The sequence below is a fragment of the Cyprinus carpio genome, chromosome B13, assembly GCF_018340385.1.
Source record: "Cyprinus carpio isolate SPL01 chromosome B13, ASM1834038v1, whole genome shotgun sequence".
Classification (NCBI taxonomy): domain Eukaryota; kingdom Metazoa; phylum Chordata; class Actinopteri; order Cypriniformes; family Cyprinidae; genus Cyprinus; species Cyprinus carpio.
This window is the reverse complement of record NC_056609.1, coordinates 10,586,988-10,611,463: the sequence shown is the minus strand read 5'-3', so window position 1 is coordinate 10,611,463 and position 24,476 is coordinate 10,586,988. Positions and strand designations below refer to the sequence as shown.

The 24,476-nt window shown below is 36.7% G+C and overlaps 1 protein-coding gene across 6 annotated transcripts; it reads left to right on the top strand.

Annotated features, from left to right (window-relative positions):
* Positions 1-307: 307 nt before the first annotated feature.
* Positions 308-24,443, top strand: ikzf1 (IKAROS family zinc finger 1 (Ikaros)). 6 transcript variants are annotated; one of them, XM_042736462.1, is made up of 9 exons: positions 308-605; positions 7,748-7,801; positions 10,537-10,656; positions 18,208-18,483; positions 18,975-19,016; positions 20,899-21,066; positions 21,184-21,309; positions 21,730-21,855; positions 22,951-24,443. In XM_042736462.1, the coding sequence occupies exons 1-9, from the start codon at positions 308-310 to the stop codon at positions 23,673-23,675; spliced, it is 1,935 nt and encodes a 644-aa protein (XP_042592396.1). In that variant the 3' UTR covers positions 23,676-24,443. The 6 variants fall into 6 exon arrangements, with proteins under 6 accessions (XP_042592396.1, XP_042592397.1, XP_042592398.1 ...); XM_042736463.1 differs by lacking the exon at positions 18,975-19,016; XM_042736464.1 differs by lacking the exon at positions 21,730-21,855.
* Positions 24,444-24,476: the final 33 nt, after the last annotated feature.

The following is a 24,476-nucleotide window of genomic DNA, read 5'->3' as shown; positions in this document are numbered from 1 at the left end:
CATCTCTCTTGCTACTGCTATTTCTTAAATAAGGTTTTGAAAATCATTTAAATCATCTAGTGCCCCATGTAAGTTTGATAAGGCCCTCTAGTGGGCTCCGGCCCCTCGCCTACAGCAATTAATTAATGCAACCTTTTCCGTTTCTAATTTAAATAGACATCAATTAACTTCTCATTTAAGAAAAGTATTCTACTAACATCACTAAAACAGGTGACATGAGATCAAGAGACCCCTGTCTCTCTGAGAGAAATAAATAAATAAGAAATGATCAGTCCACTGTCCTAACCCGCCTCATCCCATCTCATGCATGGCTGCCAGTGATGGTCTACTGGGTGTCAGCTTTTATTGGCACGATACAAAGCGAAGTGCCAAGCTCTGCTGCCTCGATTCCCCGAGCAGACTCGGCCTCTGGAATAAAAGCATGCAAAATGTCTCGCCTGAACACAGAGACATAGCAATGCTGGGCTGGAAGGAGGAAGTGCAGTGGAGAGGGGAGGGACTGCGCGCAGAGTTCCAAACTGCTGCCGCGGCGCTGAGAACTTGTGCGCATGGAGCGGCGGGGGACAGCTGGAAGAGCTTCATACTGCAAACTCAAGGAATAGCAGGTAAATAACTCTCACAGGCCGGTCCAAGTGACACATATCACAGATTTAGTACTGAAGAGCTGATAAAAATGTACAGTTCAACTAAGTGAGAGCGAGGAGAACTGGCGTAATGGAAGTTTTTGTCCTGAACTGTAGCAGGTGCAAGCGCTTCAATCCTCTTGACACGGCGAAGGCGTGTTCGTCGCGCTCTACGCGTAGGCTAATTACTTTATTTTGCGCCAGGGCTTCTTCATTAGACGTTTTAAATGTAGTTTATGTGTTTTTCTTTTCTTTCTCTTTTCTGTTCGTTTTTGGTTCATCATCTTTTTCCAGTTTTCCATATGGAAAAAGTTTCCCGATGTCCCATATGTGGAACCGGGTGGAATTTTTTTTCTCTCCAATCATTTCATTGATAATGAAATTTAAATATACGCAATATTCCTTAATTTTATATGTTGTTAATGTGTTGCTTAAATACAAATTTGAACGTTACTTTCATTATCTTTCGATACGCACCTGTTGCTCAGCATACAAATTCCTATTTTTAGCAATATGGACTTTTGAAAAAAACACATTTTCTCCGAAAAAGAAAAAAGTCTGTTTTAATGACACATACATTTGATCAGTATTATGTCTAAGGAAATGTATGCAATCGAAAAGTTAATTTTCTCCGTCCGATCCAGCTATGGATGCATTCTTCAAAAATAGTTTTTAGGAAGTTTTACATTGGACTTTTTTCTTCATTATGTTAGAACCGAATCTTTGCTACCATTCATTTCACTTTCATTTTCGCTCGATTTTCTTAATTATAATTTAAATTTAAAGTGGTTAAAAGTATAATCACAGCAAGTTGGTTTTACTTAATAATCCTTTAAAAATGACAGTTATTTTTTGTGTGAGTTTTCTCATTTTTTTCCAGTCTAGGTACTGTAAGACAGGTGAAAATGACTTACACGAATTCTTTGGTCATTTTTTCTCCGGTGATGCATGTGTGTCTCGAGCTTCTCTTTTGTGCCCTTGTTTGGTTCCATGTACACTCGTTAGTGCTCACGGCACAGGTCAGATGTGCAACAAATGAGAAACTGTATTGAGCGATTGTGTAAAAATACACCGTGTGCGACTGACAAAAACACACTTCTCACATTTATTTGAGAGAACTGATTCATCAAACTTTCTTACTGAGAAACGAATAAACTCAAATTTATAGACAAAAAAAGTTTGTTTTGCTAAGATTTGAAAAATGACCAATTAAAAATATATTTATCAAACCCTATAATGTAGGCCTTCGTTTTTAGGTAAGATAGTTAAAAAAGAATAGCCGCTTTATATTTCAGTAGCCTACCCTTTGTTGCTGCGTTTAAATAACTTTATTCTATTTTTAAAGAAAAAAAGAATGGTTTTCACTTCTGCGCTCTTAAAATAACAGTTTCACAGTGCATGTCTGTAGCTTTTGCGAATCTCAAAAACATAATATTTCCATATACGACAACATGTACTGTTTTAGGCACTTTTAATGTATAAAGCATATTGTACACGTTAATGTGGCACATTAAAAATGTGCGCAGAGAAAGAGAGAGATGACATGACGAAGTGAATAAAATGAGTGCTCTCAATGGCAGTGTAGTTAAGTGTGGCCAGTGTAAATGAGGCTTCTAAAGTGAGCTTCTTTTATTTCTGTCAAAGCCTCAGAAAGCAGTTCCTGCATATCATCTTTGACAGATAGCAATCACTCTATCCTACGCCCTCAAATGTGATGAAATCCTCACTGATGCAAGACAGGCCAGTCAATGGATATCCCATTTGACAAACAGTTACTGGAAAAGCTAAACAGTGTTTAGAAGTGCAGCTTTCCTAATTAGAAATCATTATTTTCACATTGTTTAATCGCTGCAAATATGATTATCCAATTCTATTTTTATTTAAGTTATTCATACTAACTTTCCAAAAGAACCATATTTGTAATGTCTGAAGGCATGTCTATTTTAGGTTTTATTAATGTTTTTTTTTATCATATTTATACAAATATAATATATATAAATAAGGATAAACTTAATATTTTTATTAGGAAACTTTTCAGTATTTTTAATATTATTTGCAACAAGAGAGAAAGAGAAGAATGTTCTGTAAGCTAAAGAAGAGAATTAATATTGTTTATGATGAGGTGAAGCTTTCTCTCGGGAAACTGATATCTAATTAGTCTTACCTGTATGAGCCTGAATATATATTTAACATTCTTAAGGTGTCCTCCAGTACTATTACTTTTTTCATGGTAAAATATTCATTTAAAGTTTAAAATCTAATTGACCAAAATGAATAATACAATAATTAAAAAGTAGCGATTGCATTTATGTTAACATCAAATATTTATTTGGATGTAGTATCTGTGTTTGACTCAAATCGTATCATATTTAAAGTGGACAAAATATTTCTGTTATGACTTCAGTTTTCAGTTTTGTTCCTACTGAAAAAAAAATGAAAAAAAAATTCCCAGAATTGTTTTGCATCCTTTTAGAATATTGCTGATTTATGCAAAGGGAAAAATTCCACCATTTACCCTTAGCAACTCTTCTTGACTCATTACGTAACCATCCCTGAGTGAAATGATGAAACGGCACTTGTTGCAAGTAGCTCTTTAGTTAAGTCATACTCACCTTTGAATGTCTCTAAACGTAGCAATGGCATTTTGTCTGTTTAACGGTTTGCAGTGCAGAGTCTCCACCCATCTCTTAAACTTTTTTTTTTTGCACTTAGATTGTTTTCCTACCCTTTACACTCCCTTTCTCTTCACACACACACACACACTAGCAATCACACAAAAATACATTTATATTCACGCGCACTACACACACACACACACCCACAGAGCTCTTCCTGTCAGTATGATAATGTGCTTGACTATGCTGATCTCCTGTCTTGACTGTGACCAGTGTCCTACACGCACACTGAGGTTTGACAGCACAAGCAAAAAACTGCTGAAAAAAAGAGGTAACTGAATATGTGGATTGAGATAACATTTAGTATAGTAAATATTTCAATTTTACTACCTTGTATATAAATAAAGTCGTCAGCTAAGATCAGGTAACTGGTATGATAACTCCATGAGATTGGGAGAATAAAGCGCTGGTTTAAATAATCATACATGAAGAAGCTCATCATTGAGTATTTTAACATTTTCTTCCCCCTCTTTGTCTACACCATCACTATTTCCCCTCTCACGTCTGCTCAGAAAAGGGGGCGCAGGGGAATACCGTGCACAGCCACCCACTCAACACACACATACACTCTACTTCTCCACTCCACAGAGCCTCAGTTACGAAAAATAGTGCATCAACCTTCAAGATGATGGTTAGTTTGTGGTAGGAGGAATGCGTTACATTTTTATTGCACCTAACCCAAAGCCAAACCTGACCTGACTCTAACCTTAACCAATACCTTTTGAAAAAGTGCCTGTTTTATGGGAGTGTGTTGTAAGTTTCCACACATGACGCAACTTAGTGTATTTAATAGTTGCCATATCAAGAAAAAACATGCCAAACTTAAATTTTTTTTGGAAGATATCATTGAACATTTATTTAACCATAGCAATTTTTTTGTGTTTTAGTGTTTTTAAAACTAGACATATTTGCTGTTATTTTAATCTCCAACCGGTTAATTATCAGTTTAGATAGTTCTTTAATGTTTATCTAACCAGCAGAAGACACTAGGCAAGTGTAAATCCCAGTTGCTCAGGTGGGGAACATGTTAAAACAGTTCCTACTATTAGAGTTATGTTATTCTACAATGCAATTCACATATCAAACTCAAATTCTATTGAGAAACCATGCAAAAAGGTGAATAAAAACTGAGAGAGAACCTGAATGTTCAGAAAAAAATTATTTGAGGAAAGTTAAAGCACTCTTACTGGCTTGTCTATTTGTTTTGTGTTGTGAGAGCTGTGTGTGGAGGGAGGGGTGTGTTGTGTCCAGTTCAGTGTTTTTCCGAATGTGTTTCTTCATCTATTTGTTCACATTGTTTTGAGCTATGCTGCATATTCGTGTTCTGTGGTGTGTTCACTGTCAAGCTCCAAAATTAGTTATATTTAATTACTAAAAATGGCATTATTTTATACAAATAAGTTAATTATTATTATTATTATTATTTTTGACAAAACATTTTAGTTTGTCTTGTATATTTTTGATTAGGTCAGATGTTAAATGGTCATGTTACAATGTGCCACACATGCTGTCTCATTCCACTTCCATTCTTTTGGGGTAAATAAAGAAAAAAAATGCACACCGTATTAATGAAACAATACCACATATTTGTACATTTTTGTGAGATAAATGAGGAAGAAATTCTCAGAAATGCAAGTGGATTCACACAAGCCCCGCTCTCCCCTATGCTATTACTGTTTAGCTAGTTGGTTAGTTTTTGTCAGTTCTTCCTTAAAACTGGATCAATAAAATATTTTTTAAAAATCCTATTAATCATTCAATACATGCATTTCCAATGAAAAATCATTTTCAGTGAAAAAACGTTCAAGACATAACATTCACCAAGAAAGGAACATTGGATGTTTAATTTATAAAAACATTCATCAATGAGTCAAACTTTTACTTTGACTTTTTTTTTTTTTGCTCCACCATAGGATGTCAGCTTAAATGTTATATTTCTCTTGTCCAGTCACAGATTTTCAGTCATAATTGAGTGTTGCTGGGCCATTCAAGAATTCTAATTAAAACAGGTTCTCATCAAGAATTTGCCTGTTTTTACAGTACCCATCCCATGTTGCTTTTGATGGCAACAAGCGCCTCCTGGTGAAATCAAAGCCAGACCAGTGGCAAGAAACATGGCAAGGAAGCCAAATGCCTTCTTTCTAGCCACTATCTTACAGCGGCCAAATCTGTGAAGTGTTGAAAAGATTGTTGATGTCCCATTTAGACAGTCAAAGAGGTCTGTGAAGATCCATGAGCAGCTCCTTGGTCTTCATAACAGCTGATATGATCTACAATTTGCTTGTAAAATATCATTAATATTACTTTTTCTAGCAATATTTTACAATCACAAATAATGGCATTTATTTGTGGAAAATATCATTTAAATAAATATGCATTCAGTTTATTTTACAACACAAACAGAATGAGAATCAATTATTGGAGAACGAGCAATTTCTGAAGTAATTTTAGCCAGCTAGTTATCTTGCTAATTAGCTCACAAACATGAGACATTAAATATTTTTGCTACAAAATTAAATTATTATTATTTTTTTTTTCATTTTTACTTGTCATATGCATATATGCAGTAAAGGGGAAGAAGTGACCTGAGCAACTATTTGAAGTGTTGCATCATCAGATAAACTGCACAGTATATTTAGAGTAAAATGTGTCATCTTTTGAGGTTAAGTATAATTTTTAATTTTAATTTTATATATATGTATTATTTATATATATAATATATATATATATATATATATATATATAAAATATATATATTTTATTTATATACAAATGTGGATTTGCATATTAGAAACATATAAGACATATTAGAAAACATATTTATTAGAAAACATATTACTCTTCAGCTAAATGCATTTAATTGTGTCTACCTTTATGTCCACCTGCAATCCTTTACGCACCAATGACCTTTAACCCTCTCCATTTCACACACACAATGATGCCCAAGCACATGCACATTCGTATCTCACAGCAGTCGCAACAAGCCCTCACCAGGGTTTTGGGTGTGTGAGCCGGTCGTAAGTCTTCAGAGTAGCGCAATCCCCAGGAAGACTGGGACATTGCGACAGACGGTAGGCCGCCGGTTTCCCACTATTTGTTCCAAGTGCATGGAGCCATCTGTCATTAAAAACAGGAAGGCCCACGTCCCCCTTCTCCCAGGAGGTCTCTTCAGCTTGCTTGGCTATTTTCAGGAGCTTCACTTCTCCCTGTGTGGCTGGCGGGGCCGGGCGCGGGGCCCTAGTGGCAGCATCTTGAAGTAGCAGCGAGGCCGAGGCTGTTGTGCCCATCTGCTGTGGGCCCAAGTGGCCGCTACATTATTAATGGGGCCACGAGCGCTGGTGACTTCTCAGATATGCAGACCTGGCCTGAGGAAGTGCTCACCACCGACTCCTTCTAAGGAGTCCGAAAACATTCATTCTGACCCTCCACTCTTGTTCTTTCCTCCATTTTCTTCTCGTCCTGTCCATGTCCTGTGTCATTCGCTTCCAGTTATTTATATATATATATAAATAAAGTTAGTTAAGAAACGTCTTTGTAACCTTTAAATAATGTTCTAATCACAACAAGGAAACTAGACATTACAACATTTTAGAAACATTTAAAAACAATGTTCCCACAATGTATTCATAACCTAAATATGTTATATGGGAATCTTCCAGTTATTTACATATACAGTAGCAGCTAGTGAATCAGAAGTCTCACACATTCACAGAAAATAGCTAACGTTTGTGTTGCAACATAATAGGAGAATTCTCTCGCTGACTTATTTTCAACGAACCTTTCCCTTATTTCTTAATCTATTCATTTCTTGTGTCTGATAAACCTGCTTTGTTTAGTTTGTCCCTTCTGTATCTTACTCATTGCACTCTTTTGTCTACGTTTCCGTCTGTGTTTGTACATCCCTGTGTTCCAATGTATGTGTATGTGTGTGTGTGTTAAAGAGAAGTGGAGAAAGAGTTGGGCTGCCGGGCTCACCCATGCATGCTCAGTAAATTAGAGTGAACACGAGCGCCAGTCAGCTGGCGATGCCAAACACCCGCATCCTCCATGACCCCGGGCCATCTAATTTTCTGCTTAATTTTGCGGCAGTCAGTTTGCATTTTTGGATGATTATGTGGTAGGAAATTAACAATAAATAACAAATGTGGTCTGAAAGCCTGTTTCTTTCGAGACTCCCCACCCCATTGCCGGCCTTGTAGACCACCAAACCTATTCTCTTAGTTCACCCCGTCTGTCAGAGCGGTAATGAAAATGTCTGTAGTTCATTGTAATGTAATGTGGAAGACAGTGGTGTGTGCGGCTGGAATAGGGCTGTTCTTGCCAGGGTGATGGAGATACACAAAGAAAGGCCATTCTCCTTTATTCACCAACCACTTCTCTTACACAGGCTTATTTTTGAGGCAGTGAGCGCTGATGATACTCTTTCTCTCTTGCTTTTACTCCTGTTAGAATACCTGCACAGGATGGAGACTGAGGAGGCACAGGAAATGTCCCAGATAACAGGTAAGAGCCACCTCTCATACGTTCAAAGCCACAGTGAGGTCTGGGCGATCAAAACAGTCAAGCAAAGATAACCGTTTTTTGACTGTTCAAAGACTGGCTTTAAGTAGTTCTGTCTCAGCAGATATATGTCATATATAAGAGGTCATTGTGCTAGAAAAACATCAGAACTCAGAACTTTCTCGTTAGTCTAAAAACAGCTTATATTGTAGCCAATCTGTCAAGATAACAGCCTGTGGAATGTACCACTTTATGATGTAATAGTGATGCTAAACACCAGCTTCGCAGAAGATCAATGCCTGCTTCTACATCGCTGCCTGTTTAGCCCCGCCCACCGATTCACACGTGTAGTAGATAAATGACAAGAGCAGCAAACGCAGGTCTATGCAGAAACCAAACGATAAACTTTATTTAATAAACTTTATTTTTAAGGAAGTGCCAGAGTGCCCCAGTAAGAACTTGGTCCTTTGTTCACTTCATTTTACTGCAGATTTGTTTATTAACAAGGCACAATTAGATTTTTAGAAAGACTGAAACTAAAAGACAAATATGTGCCGACTATATTGGATCTGATGTTGCAGTGTGAGTAACTGTTTTTATTACGTGGGCATTTACTTCCGAGTCCGAAATGTGATACATATGATCTCTAAAAAAAAAAAAGAGAATTCCACTCTTACCAGTTTAAAGGAATACAAAATGCCTACATAAAATGATAGTTCACCCAAAAATGAAAATCATTTACTCACCATTATGTCATTCCAAGCCTATTTTCGACTTCATTAATGAATGAACAAAAACATTATTCAAAATAACTTTGTTCTGCAGAAGAGAAAAGTCTGGTTTGGAATGACATGAATGGCATCTATCTCTCATGAGAAATCTCTTTTCCAGTGAAATACCAAGTATCCAAATGTGGCCCCATTACTGATATACATCTACTGACAAACAGATTTAAGCAAGATTTAAACTTGGGAACTCTTGCACATGAAGCAAGAAATGTTCCTCTTTGCCACAACACCTCAAGGATGACATCTTGAATCGGCCCGAGGTTAATGCATACACTTTTCCAGGAAAATAAATAAATGGAAAAAGGAAACACAGTCTGAATGCAGCAAAAAGGGTCAGCATTTGTGCTCTGTCGACATTTTCATATCTAAATAAAGTTACAAAACTTACACAAGACTCATTATAGTGAGTTCCAAACTTGTTGTGTTAGTGAGAATTATATATTTAATGCCCTGACTGTCAACGCTGGGATGCAATACATCCTGGAGAAACCACAATACAACTCTATTGCTTTAAGGGGAAGTGTGTAAATTTTACACTAATAATGTCACCAAACAGATATGAAAAAAATAACTTGAGTTCAGCTGGATTTAACTGATCCGTGAGATTTGCTGCTTGGAGTCAGGAGAGGAGTTGAAAACAGAGACATGTAGTTGGACACTTTGTGCTTCCTATAATGAAGCTTGGGCAGTGTTTGAATACTTTATCACAGATAAAGTGGATTACATGCAATATTTGTCAAATACACAGATGCTTCAGATGTTTTTATTTAGCCATAGAAACACTTTTCATTCAGTACTTTATGCACTGCTTATTACAGCGCCTGTATGCACAAGAATAAAGTTTTAAAAAGCCTATTCTTTTTAAATACCAAATAAAGTGGCGTCTATTTTTTTTATCAGTTTTATTTTGATAAGCATGAAAAAATATAACATCAAGATTACATGAAAAAATAGTTTTTACTGTTCTCCTGAACATTCCCACCACCGGGGGTGGGGCCATTCTCATGTAATTTCATTGGTTGGGGGGTTGATGTGGAATCAGTCTACAAGTGGCTTACGTGTAATTGGCCACATACCCACAGTAAAGTGTCAGGAGTGACACCTGCATTTAAATACAGGAGTAAATCCCCTAAATTACTGTTTCATGTTTGTACAAAACAGAACTTACTCTTGAAACTGCCATGATTGACACCATGTTTGTAACCATAGTAACATTCTGGCATTTGGTATCCGCTATTTCTAATCAAAGTAATATTACTGTGACCAATGGCTCAATTTTAACTAAAACCACTGTCAACAGAGCCGTAGTGTTTTGAATAAGTTTGAAAGGCTACTTTGCAGAGTGCGCTCTTGAAGGGTTGCCATGTCTACTTATTATAAGCGATGCTAATAAAGCCTCTTTTGAGCTTGTTATTTGGGCTCGGCTCATAAAGCGATCTAGTTTATATAGTTAATACAATAGGCAGGTGCAGATTGTGATATTTTGCTATGGGGCTTATTTCCAAGATATCGTGTTTGGATTTGAGTTTACCATGTGTTTGTTCTTATTTTTTGTTTTTTTTCTATCACTATTTGGCAACACTAATGAGTCAAAACATCCCCTGTGGTTTTTTTGGCACCACACATACAGTAAAGACAAAACTGATACACATTTAAATACATCATTAACAACTAGTTTAACAGTTCGGTTCCATATACACAGTGTAGAATTTCTCTAAATCCGGTTGTCACTACCTGAATTTGTCAGGAGTCAGTTCTGTTGTAGAATGCAGTTGTCACTGTGTGTGTAGAGAACAGAAATAAGCACTAAAAGGTGAACTGACAACCGAATTTAGCTGCAGTTTCTCAGCATATTAAACTTAAAAATGTAATGCATCAATTTTAAATTTTAAAGTATGTATAAGGGATGGGCCTGTGTCTATACTGGTAACTTCTCCACTCTCTGCTCAGGAAGGGACAGCCCGACTGCTAACGAGGGGGGAGAGGACCAAGATGAGGCCATGCCTGTTCCTGAAGACTTGTCAGCCAGCACTGGTCTCCAACACAACAACCGCACAGAAAAACCACTGGGTGAGTCAGACCAGTCTAAGCTGGGACACAACCACAGAACTACCTCATATACACATTCATGCAATACTCAGTCTGATATAACTTCTACTAAAGCCCACTTTTAAGGTCAGCCTAACACAGAAAGCTTTAAAATGTAATACTTTGTATGAAATGAGTGCATGTAACGGCTCTCGTCCTGCCTATAACATCACAGAGCGAGTGCACTAGATTGTTCAAACACAATTGCAGGGTCTGAAGTATTCAATTTAGCTCACTATATGCATCTTCAGCTTTCGTAATGAGTTCATGTCTCTTTTTTTTTAATTCAAAAGCAAACTGCTGTAAAAAATTTAAGTAGTATGCTAAATTAATTATTTTCCTCTTGTCAGACTGATAGTTCATACCTACTGGTTCCTGAAACCGTGGGACATTTAAACAGCTAATTCTAATTTAATACACTGAAACAGCATTTACTCACTGACTGAACCTACACATAATGTGCTCAGTTATGCCATGAACTGTTTAACCCACTTATTAGGGAATTTTTTTTTTTTTTTTACTCACTTCTGCCCTTCCTTCTCTTGTTTACTCTTGAATTTTTTCTTGTTTTGATAATGTATAAGTTATTTTTTTGGTTTAAGATCATCTGATGAAATGTCTAAAGGATAAATGTAAATTAAAACTGTTAAAGCCATTTGTTTTCCAAGAACAAAAATTTAAAGGTGCGCAAATATTCAAAAGTGTGGGGTCAGTAAGATATTTTTTAATGTTTTTGAAAGTCTCTTATGCACACCAAGGCTGGATTTATTTAATCAAAACACAGTAAAAATATGCAATAATGAGAAATATAATTATAATTTATGTTACTGTCTTCTATTTTAATACATTTTAAAAATGTCATTTATGATGCAAAGAAACATTGGCTGCTCAAGGAACATTTCCTATTATTATCAATGCTAAAAGCAGTTGTGGAAACCATGTTGTTGTTTTTTTAGGATTAATAGGAAGTTCAAAAGAACAGCATTTACCTGAAATAGCAATCTTTAATAATATTATAAAAGTCTTTATTGCCACTTTTGATTAATTTAACGTATCCTTGCTGAATAAAATTATTTATTCTTAAAAATAAACTTTTTTAATGACCTCAAGCTTTTGAGTGATAGTATATATAAAAATTAAACACTTCTGTTTTCACAAAATGAATACAAAAATATGGGTTCTCATTGAAAATGTCGTGTTTGATCGGTAGGTAGTAACAGAATGTGTAAGTTAGTCATTATATTAATAAATATAGTGTTAGCAGTGTAAATAGAAAGTGGGTTAACTAAAGACGAAAATGGGTGGGAATAAATTTGGCTAACCATAAGTTAACAGATGGCCTGTTTAATATCTTGATGTATTTTAGTTTGGAATTTTCCCTTCCAGAAGTTCCAGATTAACTTGGACTTAATGTGTGACCCGCTCACTTTGAAGCTACTGAAAGTAAAAAACAGACTGAGAGAGAGAGAGAGAGAGAGAGAGAGAGAGAGAGAGAGAGAGAAAGAAAAAAAAGATGTGAGAGGAAACTGAAATAGGATGTGCAAGAGTTTCCTAAGAAGAACTTGCCAGAACTCAGTTTCAACACTCACTCAAGGAGATAAAATGTTCAGGAGCAACAGCAGATAGATGCAGTATCGCAACAAATGTGAGCGTACGCTCTCTTACACGCATAACACATGCAACTCTGCACCTGCACTTATGCCATGCTTTCACTTCAACTGCCACGATATTCACACACTTCCACACACACACACATTCAAATGTAAGTCCAAAAGACATGCTTCACTCTCAGCAAAATAGCACTTTCATATCTCACTCATGTGTTATGTACAAAAAGAGCAAAGTCATATCGATAAAGTAATAAGGTGCAATAGGAGGTGACATAGGCTGTGGTGTGTTCTGGTTTGTTTTATAGTTATGTGAAAAAAGTCATCTTTTTGAACAGTCAGAATGACATTAAGAACACTAAGAAGTGCATTAAAACGACATTTAACTCAACACCACCCATTGTTTTGCCCACAAATATACTTTTTCACACACTTTAGAGATGCTTTCAACGATGAACATCTTTTTTGATTGAGATGTGAGTTTATTTGGGGTGTACAGAAAGAATCATGATGCCATTTAGGATTTAGAAGAAAAAAAAAGGTGGATTGTTCGAGAGAAACAGGGAACTAAACTTCAAATGCTCTGAACTCATTAGTAAAGGTTTGTGTGAATATGTGTGTGTGTGTGTGTGTGTGTGTGTGCTTGTGCATGCATCTGTCTGTCTGCATGTTGTCCCTGAAGATATAATCAGTCAATGTGCAAGAGGATGTGAAGACAGTATCTTCACAGTGCATCATTGCTTCTCTGATTAAGTGTATCAAGGGAGTATCTGTGCAGACTGTGCAGTACGCGACTCCATCAGACACGAAGCAACGTGCGTAGAATATCAGGAAATCAAAACATATAGAGATGGTTCTTACAGAGCGCTGTCTCTTCGGTTTCCTGCTATGAAAGACCCAGAAACTCCTCTACGGTTATCAAAACATTTTGAGGAATGAAATTTAAAATCTGTGTGAAGCACAAAGAGCCAAACAACGTTTTCCTTTACAAACTAAATGTTTGTTTTAAAAAGTATATTTTAAAAATTGTTCTTGATATTTTTAATGAAATAAAAGGCCACTCATGAGTACTTACAGTATACTTTTAAATGCATTTTGTAATAATGTCAAAATAAATGTTATACATTAAAGTACATTCTAAATAATTTTGTTTTAATAATCTTTTGTTGTGCATTAGAGTGTAGTGTTTTAATATTTCATTTAAAGTTAGTATATTTCAAATGTACTACATTTCAACTTCATTGTTACAAATGCAAGTATGTACAAGTTTCGATAGAAATAACATTTAAGTATATTTTAGTTTGCCATATTTGCTTGTCAGTGTATTCAGCAGTCAACCATATTTCAAAGACGATAGAAGTAATTATGTAATAACATTTAAAGATGTACTTAGGTCCTACGCAATGGGTCAAAAAAAGAGATAAACTTTATTTTACGGTGTCCTTGTTACAGTGTAATACACATTTAAACACAGTAATATTAATTAACTACATGTACTTACTAAATGTTTAGGGGTGAGGATGAGGGTTTGATTTAGGGTTAGTTGAAAGTACAAGTACATGGGTTGCACTTTATTTTACAGTACGTGTACTTACATGTACTTATAGTGTACTTATAGTGTATTTATCTAAGAAAGTTCTGGTAATACAAGGTAACTACATGGGTTAGGGGTAGGTTCAGGGTTAGTACCTAGTTATTACATAGTTATTGTAATTACTATTATAAGTACATAGTATGTACATGAGGAACAGGACTGTAAAATAAAGTGCTACCAGTACATGTAACGTGCAACAATGACACTGTAAAACAAAGTGGAAAAAAAATCACTCTAAAATTGATTTTGATATAAATTTAAACTGTAATGTGTTTACATAATCATTACATTTTAATTAACATGCTATTATGTGTATCAAAACATCATATTTATTAATTATCACAAGGGGTATTGGTGCTCACAACCCATTTTACTCCCATAATGTCACATATTTCCAAGTGAAACCAGACATTCAAGTAGAAAAAATGAGCAGGAATTGTTTGAATTGTCAGTTAGGTGTTACATACCAGAATAGAGCCAAACTGAATGCTAAAATAATACATAAATAGCCATTTGGATATTAATTAACCCCCCCCCCCCAAAAAAAAAAATAGCTAAGTGGCAGCAGAAAGGAAAGTCATTTTAGATTTTGATTAAGGATTTAGATTTTGATTAGCGATAATGATTATAAACCATTTAATTCCATTAAATCACATACAACGATTAATCATTCATATCAAGACACGAAACAACCATTAAAGTAAACATAGTCCATTTTTATTGGATGTTGACTTTAAAATTAGTGCTGTTTGGTTTGTGCATTAGTTTTTATTAGCACTGCATGAAAAAAGACACTGTCCAGTGAAGTGCAGGAAGGTTTTCGTGGTGCATGGCCTATTTTATCACGTAATTCCTCTTTTTAAATGTATGAGGGTGATGGCCTGCCCTTAAACCTGTTGCTATATCAGATGCAAACTTTTCACTAGCAAGTTCCTAAAAATGTGAGCGAAAGCATGGTTCTTTGTATCACATCTGACACACAAATGCATACACATGCATGCTCAAACATATACTCTCACCCACCCGCTGTGGAGCCGTGGTTAATGTGCATGTAGCTCTCCCGCACTGCATAAACTATTCATAGTTTTTTTCAGTGCCTCGACTGGAGCACAAACGAAAATAAATTGTACTAGCAAAGACTTATTTTCATTTATAGCGCCCATGCTGTGAAAACATCCCTTGTTAAAGTGCAATGTTGCGATAACTTAGTAATCGATGTAGCAGAGGGTCACAGGGTCAAACTGCTAAAGTGAGACTGACTTGTCACTAACTGAACCACTTCACTTCCAGAGAGTTGCTCTATAAATGAAAAAAAAAAAATCTAATTTATTCCCATTTAAAATTATCCATTGATGTTTGTGAGGTTTGCCTGTTACGTGGCTCTGTTCTATGTAGAGCTCTTTTGTTTGTCCTTGTCTGTGGCTTCTGTCACTTGCTTCCCAAAATGGGTAAATTAGGATGTGTGACAAACGTTATACAAAGTAAAAGCTCCTCTTCCCATCCCCAGTTTAGTCACAACTTCCCCAAAAGATCCATGAGAGACCGTATCATGACAACAAGCCTAGTTCCCTCTGCCAAACTCAGGTCACATCACACTGGTTAAATCATCATATCATATAAGCAGAAAGGCTGTCAGTGGATCTCTCTCTCTGTGTGTGTGTGTGTGTGTGTGTGAGTGAGAGCAAGAGATACATCCTTTTATGGGTGTTAATGGGAGATTGCATTCCTGTATTGACTTTACGTTATTAACTGCTGTAATTCATTCACACATTGACACTGAAATCCATATAAACCTTCTTTAAAGTCAACATCAAATGCAGTTTACAACCTGTTTTACTTAATCAGACAAACTTTATTAGAGTTAAACAGAATATTCAGCTGGAAAAATGTAGGCAGGCCTATTGGGAATTGACTGCATCAAAATCAGGGATTGAAAATTACTTGTCACTGGGGCAGCTCTCTTTTCAAAAAGTATGTATATGTATAATTTAGGTACACTTTAGGTAAAAAATGAACATTAAGGTTCTAATATGAATCCTTTATGGCTAAATAAGGTGCAGCTTTTTTATGAAGAAGAATGTCCACCAATTAATAGCGCACATAAAGACCAGGAGCGTGCACTAAAAAGGAAAATTATGTGATGATGTTCAGTCAAGACCTTCTCTGAAATTAAAGATAATAAAATTTTTAGTCAACTAGCTTTTATCTTTTCTAGTTAGTTATTTGATTAGTTTGCAGTCTTTTTCTTAGTCACTGTCAGACGATTATACTGGCAACTGGATCACTTGCTGTAAAACTCAAGACAATTATTTCCAATCTATTTTGGAAACACACTAACAAGTGTGTGGCTGTGCTCTGCTTACTGTCAGAGAGTAACCTGAACACAGACAGCACTTTTGTGTGTCGGTACTCTCCAGTTTAATCACGTGCTTCAGTTGCTGATCCCTGTACTCTTGTTGTGCTTAACAATTCCCTGTCTGTGCTTCCCTTTCTGTCACTTCTCCATAACTCTTGTCCTTTTTTTCGGTTGGGCCGGCTCGGGCGCTGAAGCTTCCCCTTTTCCCTTGGATTCCCATATTTCATTATTTCTGCTTGTTCCTCTTGAGTCTGTACAAACAGAAGCATGGGGAAATCAGCCTGGCACCACAGTATGTTAACCACAGGACCTTTACCCTGAGCTCTAACTGCCTTAAAAGACTCAAAATGTTTACTTCATTAGGCTGAACAGGCATTTTGTACTACGGACATTCCATAGAATAATCTAAATATTTAACAGTTTCATTTTCATTTGAATGTGTGCTCCTTTTTCATGCTTCTGTAGGCTTGTATGTGAGTCTATGTGTGTGTGTGTGTGTGTGTGTGTATGTGTTTACCACGGTTTGTTGGTCTGGTTTACACCGCTGAGAGTCCTCAGTTTCACAGAGCTTCCTGTGTCTCTGTTTCCTGTTTATCAGTCATTTGTTTCAGAGAAGTGTGATGATGAATGAGATGGTAAGATGGTTTGAGAACAGGCGGTTTGATAGAAGAATGCTGGATTAGTGTTAGTGTTACAGTACATCTCTCAAATATTATTTTTCTCTTTTCCTTAAAGGGTGTTTGGAGTACTTACCCCATCATTATGTAAACATATGTCTTATGTAAATGTTTTAACTCTACATTACATATTTGTCAGTTTATTTATACTTGACACATGGTAGTAATAGTGTTGGGGAAGCTAATTTGAAACTGGCAAAGTTCCTGGCTACTCATATTTAATTTTAATTTTGATTACAAACTACTAACAAAAAGTTGCTAAGTACACTACCATCCAAAAGTTTGGGATCAGTAAGATTTTTATTTTTATAAAAAAAAAAAAAAAGAAAAGAATTGAATACTTTTATTTAGCATGGAAATCTTACAAAAGATTTCCATTTCACATAAATGCTGTTCTTTAGAACTTTCTATTCATCAAGGAGTCCTGAAAAATGTATCATGGTTTCAATAAAAATAATAAGCAGCACAGCTGTTTTCAATGTGATAATGAGAAATGTTTCTTGAGCATCAAATCAGCATATCAGAATGATTTCTGAAGGATCATGTGCCACTGAAGACTGGAGTAATGATGCTGAAATAAATTCCACTTTAAAATGTATTAAAATCAAAAACATTAATTTTGAATAGTAATAATACTCTCAAAATATTTTCGTTTTTACTGTATTTTTGATCAAATAAATGCAGCCTTGGTGAGCATGTGAGACTTCTTTCAAAGACGTTTAAAAATCTTAGTCCAAACTTTGGAATGGTGTACATTAAAGCTTTTTAAAGAGGACCATATATTTTCAAAGAAATTAAAAAATCTAAGTATATGAATAAATTAACAGATACATCAATCATCAGAACAATCTGATTCAATTGGATTATTGTCTCAGTTTCCTCGGCTGCAAAGCTGTGTTTCCTTAAAAAAAATAAAAAATAATAATAATAATAATAATAAAAGCCTGTGTTGTAGCAGCGGAAAATGTTATCAAGTTAGTAACTTGCTACTGCTTTAAATTATCTCCCAACACTGGTGGTCATATCTACAGTATCTCGCTGTTCAACAAATGCAATTTATGTTCTCTATGTCAAGTGAATGTTTCAAAAATGTGTTTAATGCAACTAAAGTTGATGTTTTGCACATACACACACAAACACTGCTAATCAAAGGCTGAAAGAAAGAAAATAGTTGCTTTGCAGATGCTCTTTTCGCTGCAGAACCTTAAGATATCATGATAAAAGATGGCAGTGTTAGTTAGAGAAAATAACCACCCAGCCTGCCACTGAACTTAACAGGCCCACTACCCTCTTTTCCAGCCTGTAATATAAAAGTTGAGGCTCGGAGTGACGAGGAAAACGGGCTGGCCTGTGAGATGAATGGAGAGGAGGAGGAATGTGCAGCCGAGGACTTGCGTGTGCTCGATGGCTCAGGGGCCAAAGTGAACGGCTCCCACGCAGGCCCTGACAGCAAGCCGGCCGCCTACCCCACGGCCGGGGGCATCCGCCTCCCCAACGGGAAGCTGAAGTGCGATATCTGTGGGATGGTTTGCATTGGGCCCAATGTGTTAATGGTGCACAAGCGAAGTCACACTGGTAAGCACAACTGCCATCTACTCTTCCCTCCTTATACTATCACTCACAACTCACAGGGCACAGGGCTGGGTAGGTTGATCCGCACATAGAGAGACACACAGAGAGCAGGACAGAGACAGACGCTGGATGTGTTTTAAATGTAACCATCCTTTTCTTTAATAGAAGCCAGAGTAGTAACTGTGCATGGCTTGACTTGAATGGATGATGTTAGCTGATGTAAATGACTAATGTAATTACAATATGTTTGTTTTTAGAACATTAGGGTAGCATTTTCGGATAATGTCCGCAGTTTGTTGCATCCAAAATGTAAATTCAGTCATCATTTGCTCACCTTTATGTTGTTCCAAACCTGTATGACTTTTTTTGTTTCTTATGCGGAACACAAAAGAAGATATTTTAAAGAAACATATAGTTTTGGTTACCACTGACTTCCATTGTATGGACTAAAAAACTGAGACATTTCTCAAAATATCTTCTTTTGTGTTCCACAGACGAAAGAAAGTCATACAGGTTTGGAATGACAAACAGTAAGGGTGAGTAAATGATGACAGTATTTAAATTTCTTGGGTTATGTGTTAACAATTATGATGAGATGTGTGTTTTTGTCTTTAAAAAGAGGTTTAAAAATGTGACATTTTGTTTAGATTTCTTTATAGCTAACAGTCCAAATGTATCAACTAACCAAGCAAAAGTCTCTCTCAGATGACAATTATTTCAGTATCAGTTATTTTCTCCCTTTCTCAAATTGATATTCCGCTGCGACCAAGCCAAACCAGTGGGTGAGAACATTTTTCAAAAAGGCACTTAACTTCCTCACTTGACAAACTAATGAAACTCAAAATGGAAGAAAGGAACAGTGGGCTAATGTAAATTCAGCAAAGAACGTACAATAAAAGATATAATGAAGTGCTTCCTATTTAAATCAAAATATTCGCAGGAGGTGCCGAGCTCCTGAAATGCCTTTTTAATGAGTTTCTTTTTCCGTCTTTTTGCTGCTTCACTGGTGACTCTTATTTTATAGGGCTTTTGAAGAGAGCGCCGTATTAATAGCGTTCTCGGAGAATGCCACAACATTCGGAGGAGCTGGATATTGGTTTATTCCAGGGGCGCTGATCAGGAAAGACTGGCTCTCAAACACAAAGTGTTTCCTTCACTTTATTTAAATGAGCTCTGCATTTGCATTGTGATGGGCCGCTCTTATTTTAGAGCTGAAGAAGAGGAAAAAATGAGATTTTCAGATCAAATTGACCCAGGCAGTGGTGCATTACGAAACTGGCAGGCAGCGTCTGAAAGCCTCTTGTTCGATCAGGAGCCAGGCAGCGCGCGCAGAGCGCAGAGCGCCGCTCGCGTGTTTGATTGAGCTTTGGCGCGAGGCGCCGCGTTATTGGAGATGTAACAGCGCGCCAGAGCCGTGTAGGACAGTGACCCCGCATTCACAGCGTAATAGCGCTACAGCGGCGGATGCTTTGCTTCCAGAGAGCCGATATAGTGTCTCAGACGCTCGCCATTTACATGGCCATTTGTCGCTGGCATTCTATACAGGTGTATATATAACTGCTATACAGGTTAAAGCACAGCGAGTCACTTCTTTGTGAGCGCAAGTTACTTTATCACACAAGGGAACACAGAAGCCCCAAATCGAAAAGACACAATTTTTTTGCAATTTCTTTTTTAACTAATAGGTTCCAACGCAGTTTCAGTGGATGAAGTCCATTTAAAGTCAAATGACTTTTATAAGTATTTATACAATAGGCTACAGATTGTGTAAGCAGCTTTACTGCAATGAAAAGGAAATGTTACGGAATTCAATAATTATGAAATATCAGCTATAAAGCAGCTCTACACATTATCAGTTCAGCTCAGTGGTGATTTTAGTTTAATAACCGTGTCAATGTTGCAAAGTTCATCAATTATGAAACAAGTTTAATTCAGCTAAGACAGCTCTAATCAAGGCAGTAGTGTCATTATCCAGCTTTATTCAGTTAGGCTAAGTTTTGTTCTCATCCAATACTATCAGAGAAACTGAATTAAAAATATTACTGAATATTATTTGTCATTTGAAAGTTTCAGACAGGTGTGCTACTGTTGCACCTTTGAACATATTCTATTAATGTTTGATAACAAGAAAGTGTCCAAATACTTGTTGCCTTAATTTTGAACGGTTGAATCTACTGTTTTATCATTTACAGCATAAAAAGTTTTTTGCTTTAATATTTTGTAACTGATTGCAATGATACTCAACCATTTTTATGTGTGGCTTGAGTTTCCAAATATGTTCTGGGACCATTAGAAAGAAGAACATGCTGAAAAATCTAGTTCCTTAATCACTGTGCATGACTTGCAGCATGTAGTAACTTTACATGAAAATGTCTTAATTCCAACATATGAGTTATGCGTTATCTTTCTTTCTCCTAGGGGAAAGGCCGTTCCAGTGCAACCAGTGCGGTGCTTCCTTCACTCAGAAGGGTAACCTGCTCCGACACATCAAACTGCACTCTGGCGAGAAACCTTTCAAATGTCACCTATGCAACTACGCTTGCCGGCGCAGAGACGCCCTCACCGGACACCTGCGCACACACTCGGGTAAATGCCAGCTCAGAAAACAAGTGTTATTGTGTTACGCTATATTATAGTGAAAACCACAAAGACTAAATTCTACTGTGTGATTGAACAGATTTTGCTTTTATTTTGAATTTACAGTCGGAAAACCTCATAAGTGTGCATACTGCGGGCGCAGTTACAAGCAGCGGAGCTCGCTGGAGGAACATAAGGAGAGATGTCACAACTACCTGCAGTGCATGGGCCTTCAGAACAGCATTTATACTGGTCTGTGAATGACAGAACACCAAGTTTTTTTCTGTTCTTATAGATGGAAATGGTGCTAAGCTATAACCCATTATCATGGCCTAAATGTGGTTTATTGTCACTACGATGAAAAGAAAAATACATAGTATTAGTGGAAGTACAACTACCAATTATGTTCTGGTAGTACTTATTGATGACACTGCCCAAAAAATTAGAAGTTCAGAGCAATAATTGATCATTTTGCAGTAACATGCCTGTGAAGTCCCAAAGCTTAAAAAAGTGTCTAAAGAAAAACAACTTCGAGTAAGGGATAGAAATCTTAATTGCTTGATTGAAGGAACATCATCCCTTATTATAGTTAGCATAATGTCAGAGGATGAGCTCAGGTTAGATACGGACATTTGAATCTTATACGTGGTTTCTTTGTCTTGCTTTCCATAGTGAAGGAAGAGAACAGCCAGAATGAGCAGAGGGAGGACATGCCTGCATCTGAGAGAGCCTTGGTGCTAGACAGGATAGCTAACAATGTAGCTAAGCGTAAGAGCTCTATGCCACAGAGGTTTGTGGGTAAGAGTTCAAGTTTGCTTTCATTGTACAGTTATATCATAGATCATCCAGATATCACTGTCAAAATACATGTCTCTGACTAAAAGAATTGAAAATTTGCAGAGACAAACAATGCTTGGCAGCTCCCTCATTTCTTTCTCTTTGATGAGTTGACTAAAAAAGCAGGGAAAGAAACACTATAATGGCATGCAACATGAACTGACTTTGACTGATGCTTATGGTTTTATGAATTCTTATGTAAATTACACTTGCTTCTTTGATAGTAATAGTTTTTGAATCGCTGTTGGAATAATGTGATGTATTACTAAGCCCATTTATCTTCATTTCACATTGCTGTTTCACTGAAGATTATTGTAAAAATAGATAGATATTTGAGACACCATTTGAGGTTTCTCAGACTGCTACACTGGAAGAACCCTCTGAAGAAGTTGTGGGCACCTGCGGAATGTTCTGTATTGGCATTGATGGTTCAGTGAGGAACCTTTAACACATGGAACCTTTCCATTTCACAAAAAGTTATTTATAGTGGAAAATGGTTCTTTAGATTATTAAAATGTTTCATTGAATGGTTCTTAGGGGGACCCAAATGGTTCTGCTAAGGCATCACAGCAAAAAAACAAAAAAACAAACAAAAAAAACAAATAAATAAATAAATAAATACAACAACAACTGGAACCCTAATTTTTAATAGAGTGTGGCTAAATGTATTTTTCAAGCATCTCAAAACCTTCATAAAACCATTATGATCCCAGCTAACAAAAACATGTTCTAAGAAGGTTTCACTAATGTTCCAATTAAATTATGAAAATGTTATTTTTGAATGATCTAAAATGCCACACTTTTAATGTTTTAAAAACTTTTTTTTTTCTTAATGCAAGAACTCGATTTATTTCCTCAGAGAACTCTCTGTTTTTAAAGGGCACCTAGAAGTTCTCCAAAGGGTTCCCCAGTAATAATAATATTATAAAGAAAAGAAAAAATGTCAGAATTTGTGCTTACCAGTAATGGTTTACTGGTAAATAAATCAGTTCTCCTTTTACATTTCACAGAACTCAGGTGAGCTAAAACCTTTGCTCTTTTGGTTTTCTTCCACAGGAGAGAATCGTTTGTCGGAGCTGTCATTCGAGGGTGGCTCAGGTGAGCTCATGCAGCCTCACGTCATTGATCAGGCCATCAACAGTGCGATTAATTATTTGGGAGCGGAGTCCTTGCGGCCTCTGGTTCAGACCTCCCCTGGCTCCTCCTCAGACATGGTGGTCAGCCCTATTTACAACCTCCACAAGACACAATCAGCCGAAGGCAATGGTGTGTCTGCTAAGGACAGCGCCGCAGAGCATCTCCTCCTGCTGTCCAAGTCCAAATCGGCCTCCGTGGAGAAGGACGGCTCGCCCAGCCCTAGCGGCCAGGACTCCACTGACACCGAGAGTAACAATGGGGAGCGGGCGGCCGGGGGAGGCGCGGCGACGGCCGCAGGGGGTCTCATCTACCTGACCAATCACATGGCTCCAGGTATGCGAAACGGAGGTCTGCCAGTGGTAAAGGAAGAGCAGCAGCGGCATTTCAAGGCCTTGCGGGCAGCGGGGATGGAGCTGAGTATGGCATCATCGGAGGGGTTTAAGGTCCTGAGCGGAGAGGGAGAAGAATTGAGGGCGTACTGCTGCGTCCACTGCAGAGTTTTGTTCCTGGACCACGTCATGTATACCATCCACATGGGATGCCATGGCTTCCGAGACCCGTTCGAGTGTAACCTGTGTGGTTACCGCAGTCAGGACCGCTACGAGTTCTCATCGCACATCACGCGTGGAGAGCACCGCTTCTGAGTCAACACACAGAGACGTTCCACATACGCTTGACTATACACATTCACTCACACACAACCGTTTCAACATTTCAGGATTTTTTTTAGACACTGTCCAAACACTGGATTTTTTTTTTTTTTTTTTTACATTTCATGTAACATTGGTTTTTCTTTGTACATACAGTTGCCTATATATTTCGATGTCTTGTCTATTTTTCTACAATGGTGTGACTTGTACGTAGACTTTTAAAAAAGAAAAAACTGTAACTAAAAATAGAAATTAGGAATTTGAAAGTTTTAAATCATCCCATATAAACGTGACTTTTTTGCTGCCCTAAAGTTACTAAGATAAACAATATTAATAATTAAATGCTCAAAATTAAATAAAGTTATAAAATATCATTTGCAATATGTGATGTAAACTCATGTATCTCTCTTTCCTGTGTTCAAACAGTTTACTCTTAATCTTAAATATATATTTTTTTATATTAAGCAGCCTGAAGAAGTTCCTATCATTTTATAATTTATTACAATGAAATAATGCCACAATTTGCCCATTTTATGTAACATGACTCCCTTTTGAAATGTTACCTTGTATATTGAACCAAATATATGGAAGTACATATGTTTTTTTTTTTTTTATTAAAATTCCACAGATTTTTTCCTTGCTTAATTTATATTGTATTTACAAATACAGTTTAAATAAAGCATTTTACTCGTACATATTTACATGAACATCCTAGAATATATATGCTTGCAAAAAATAATAAAAGATTTTACATTTGTTCAACTTTTGATAATGTGTCAAGTTTTGTAAAGGTAA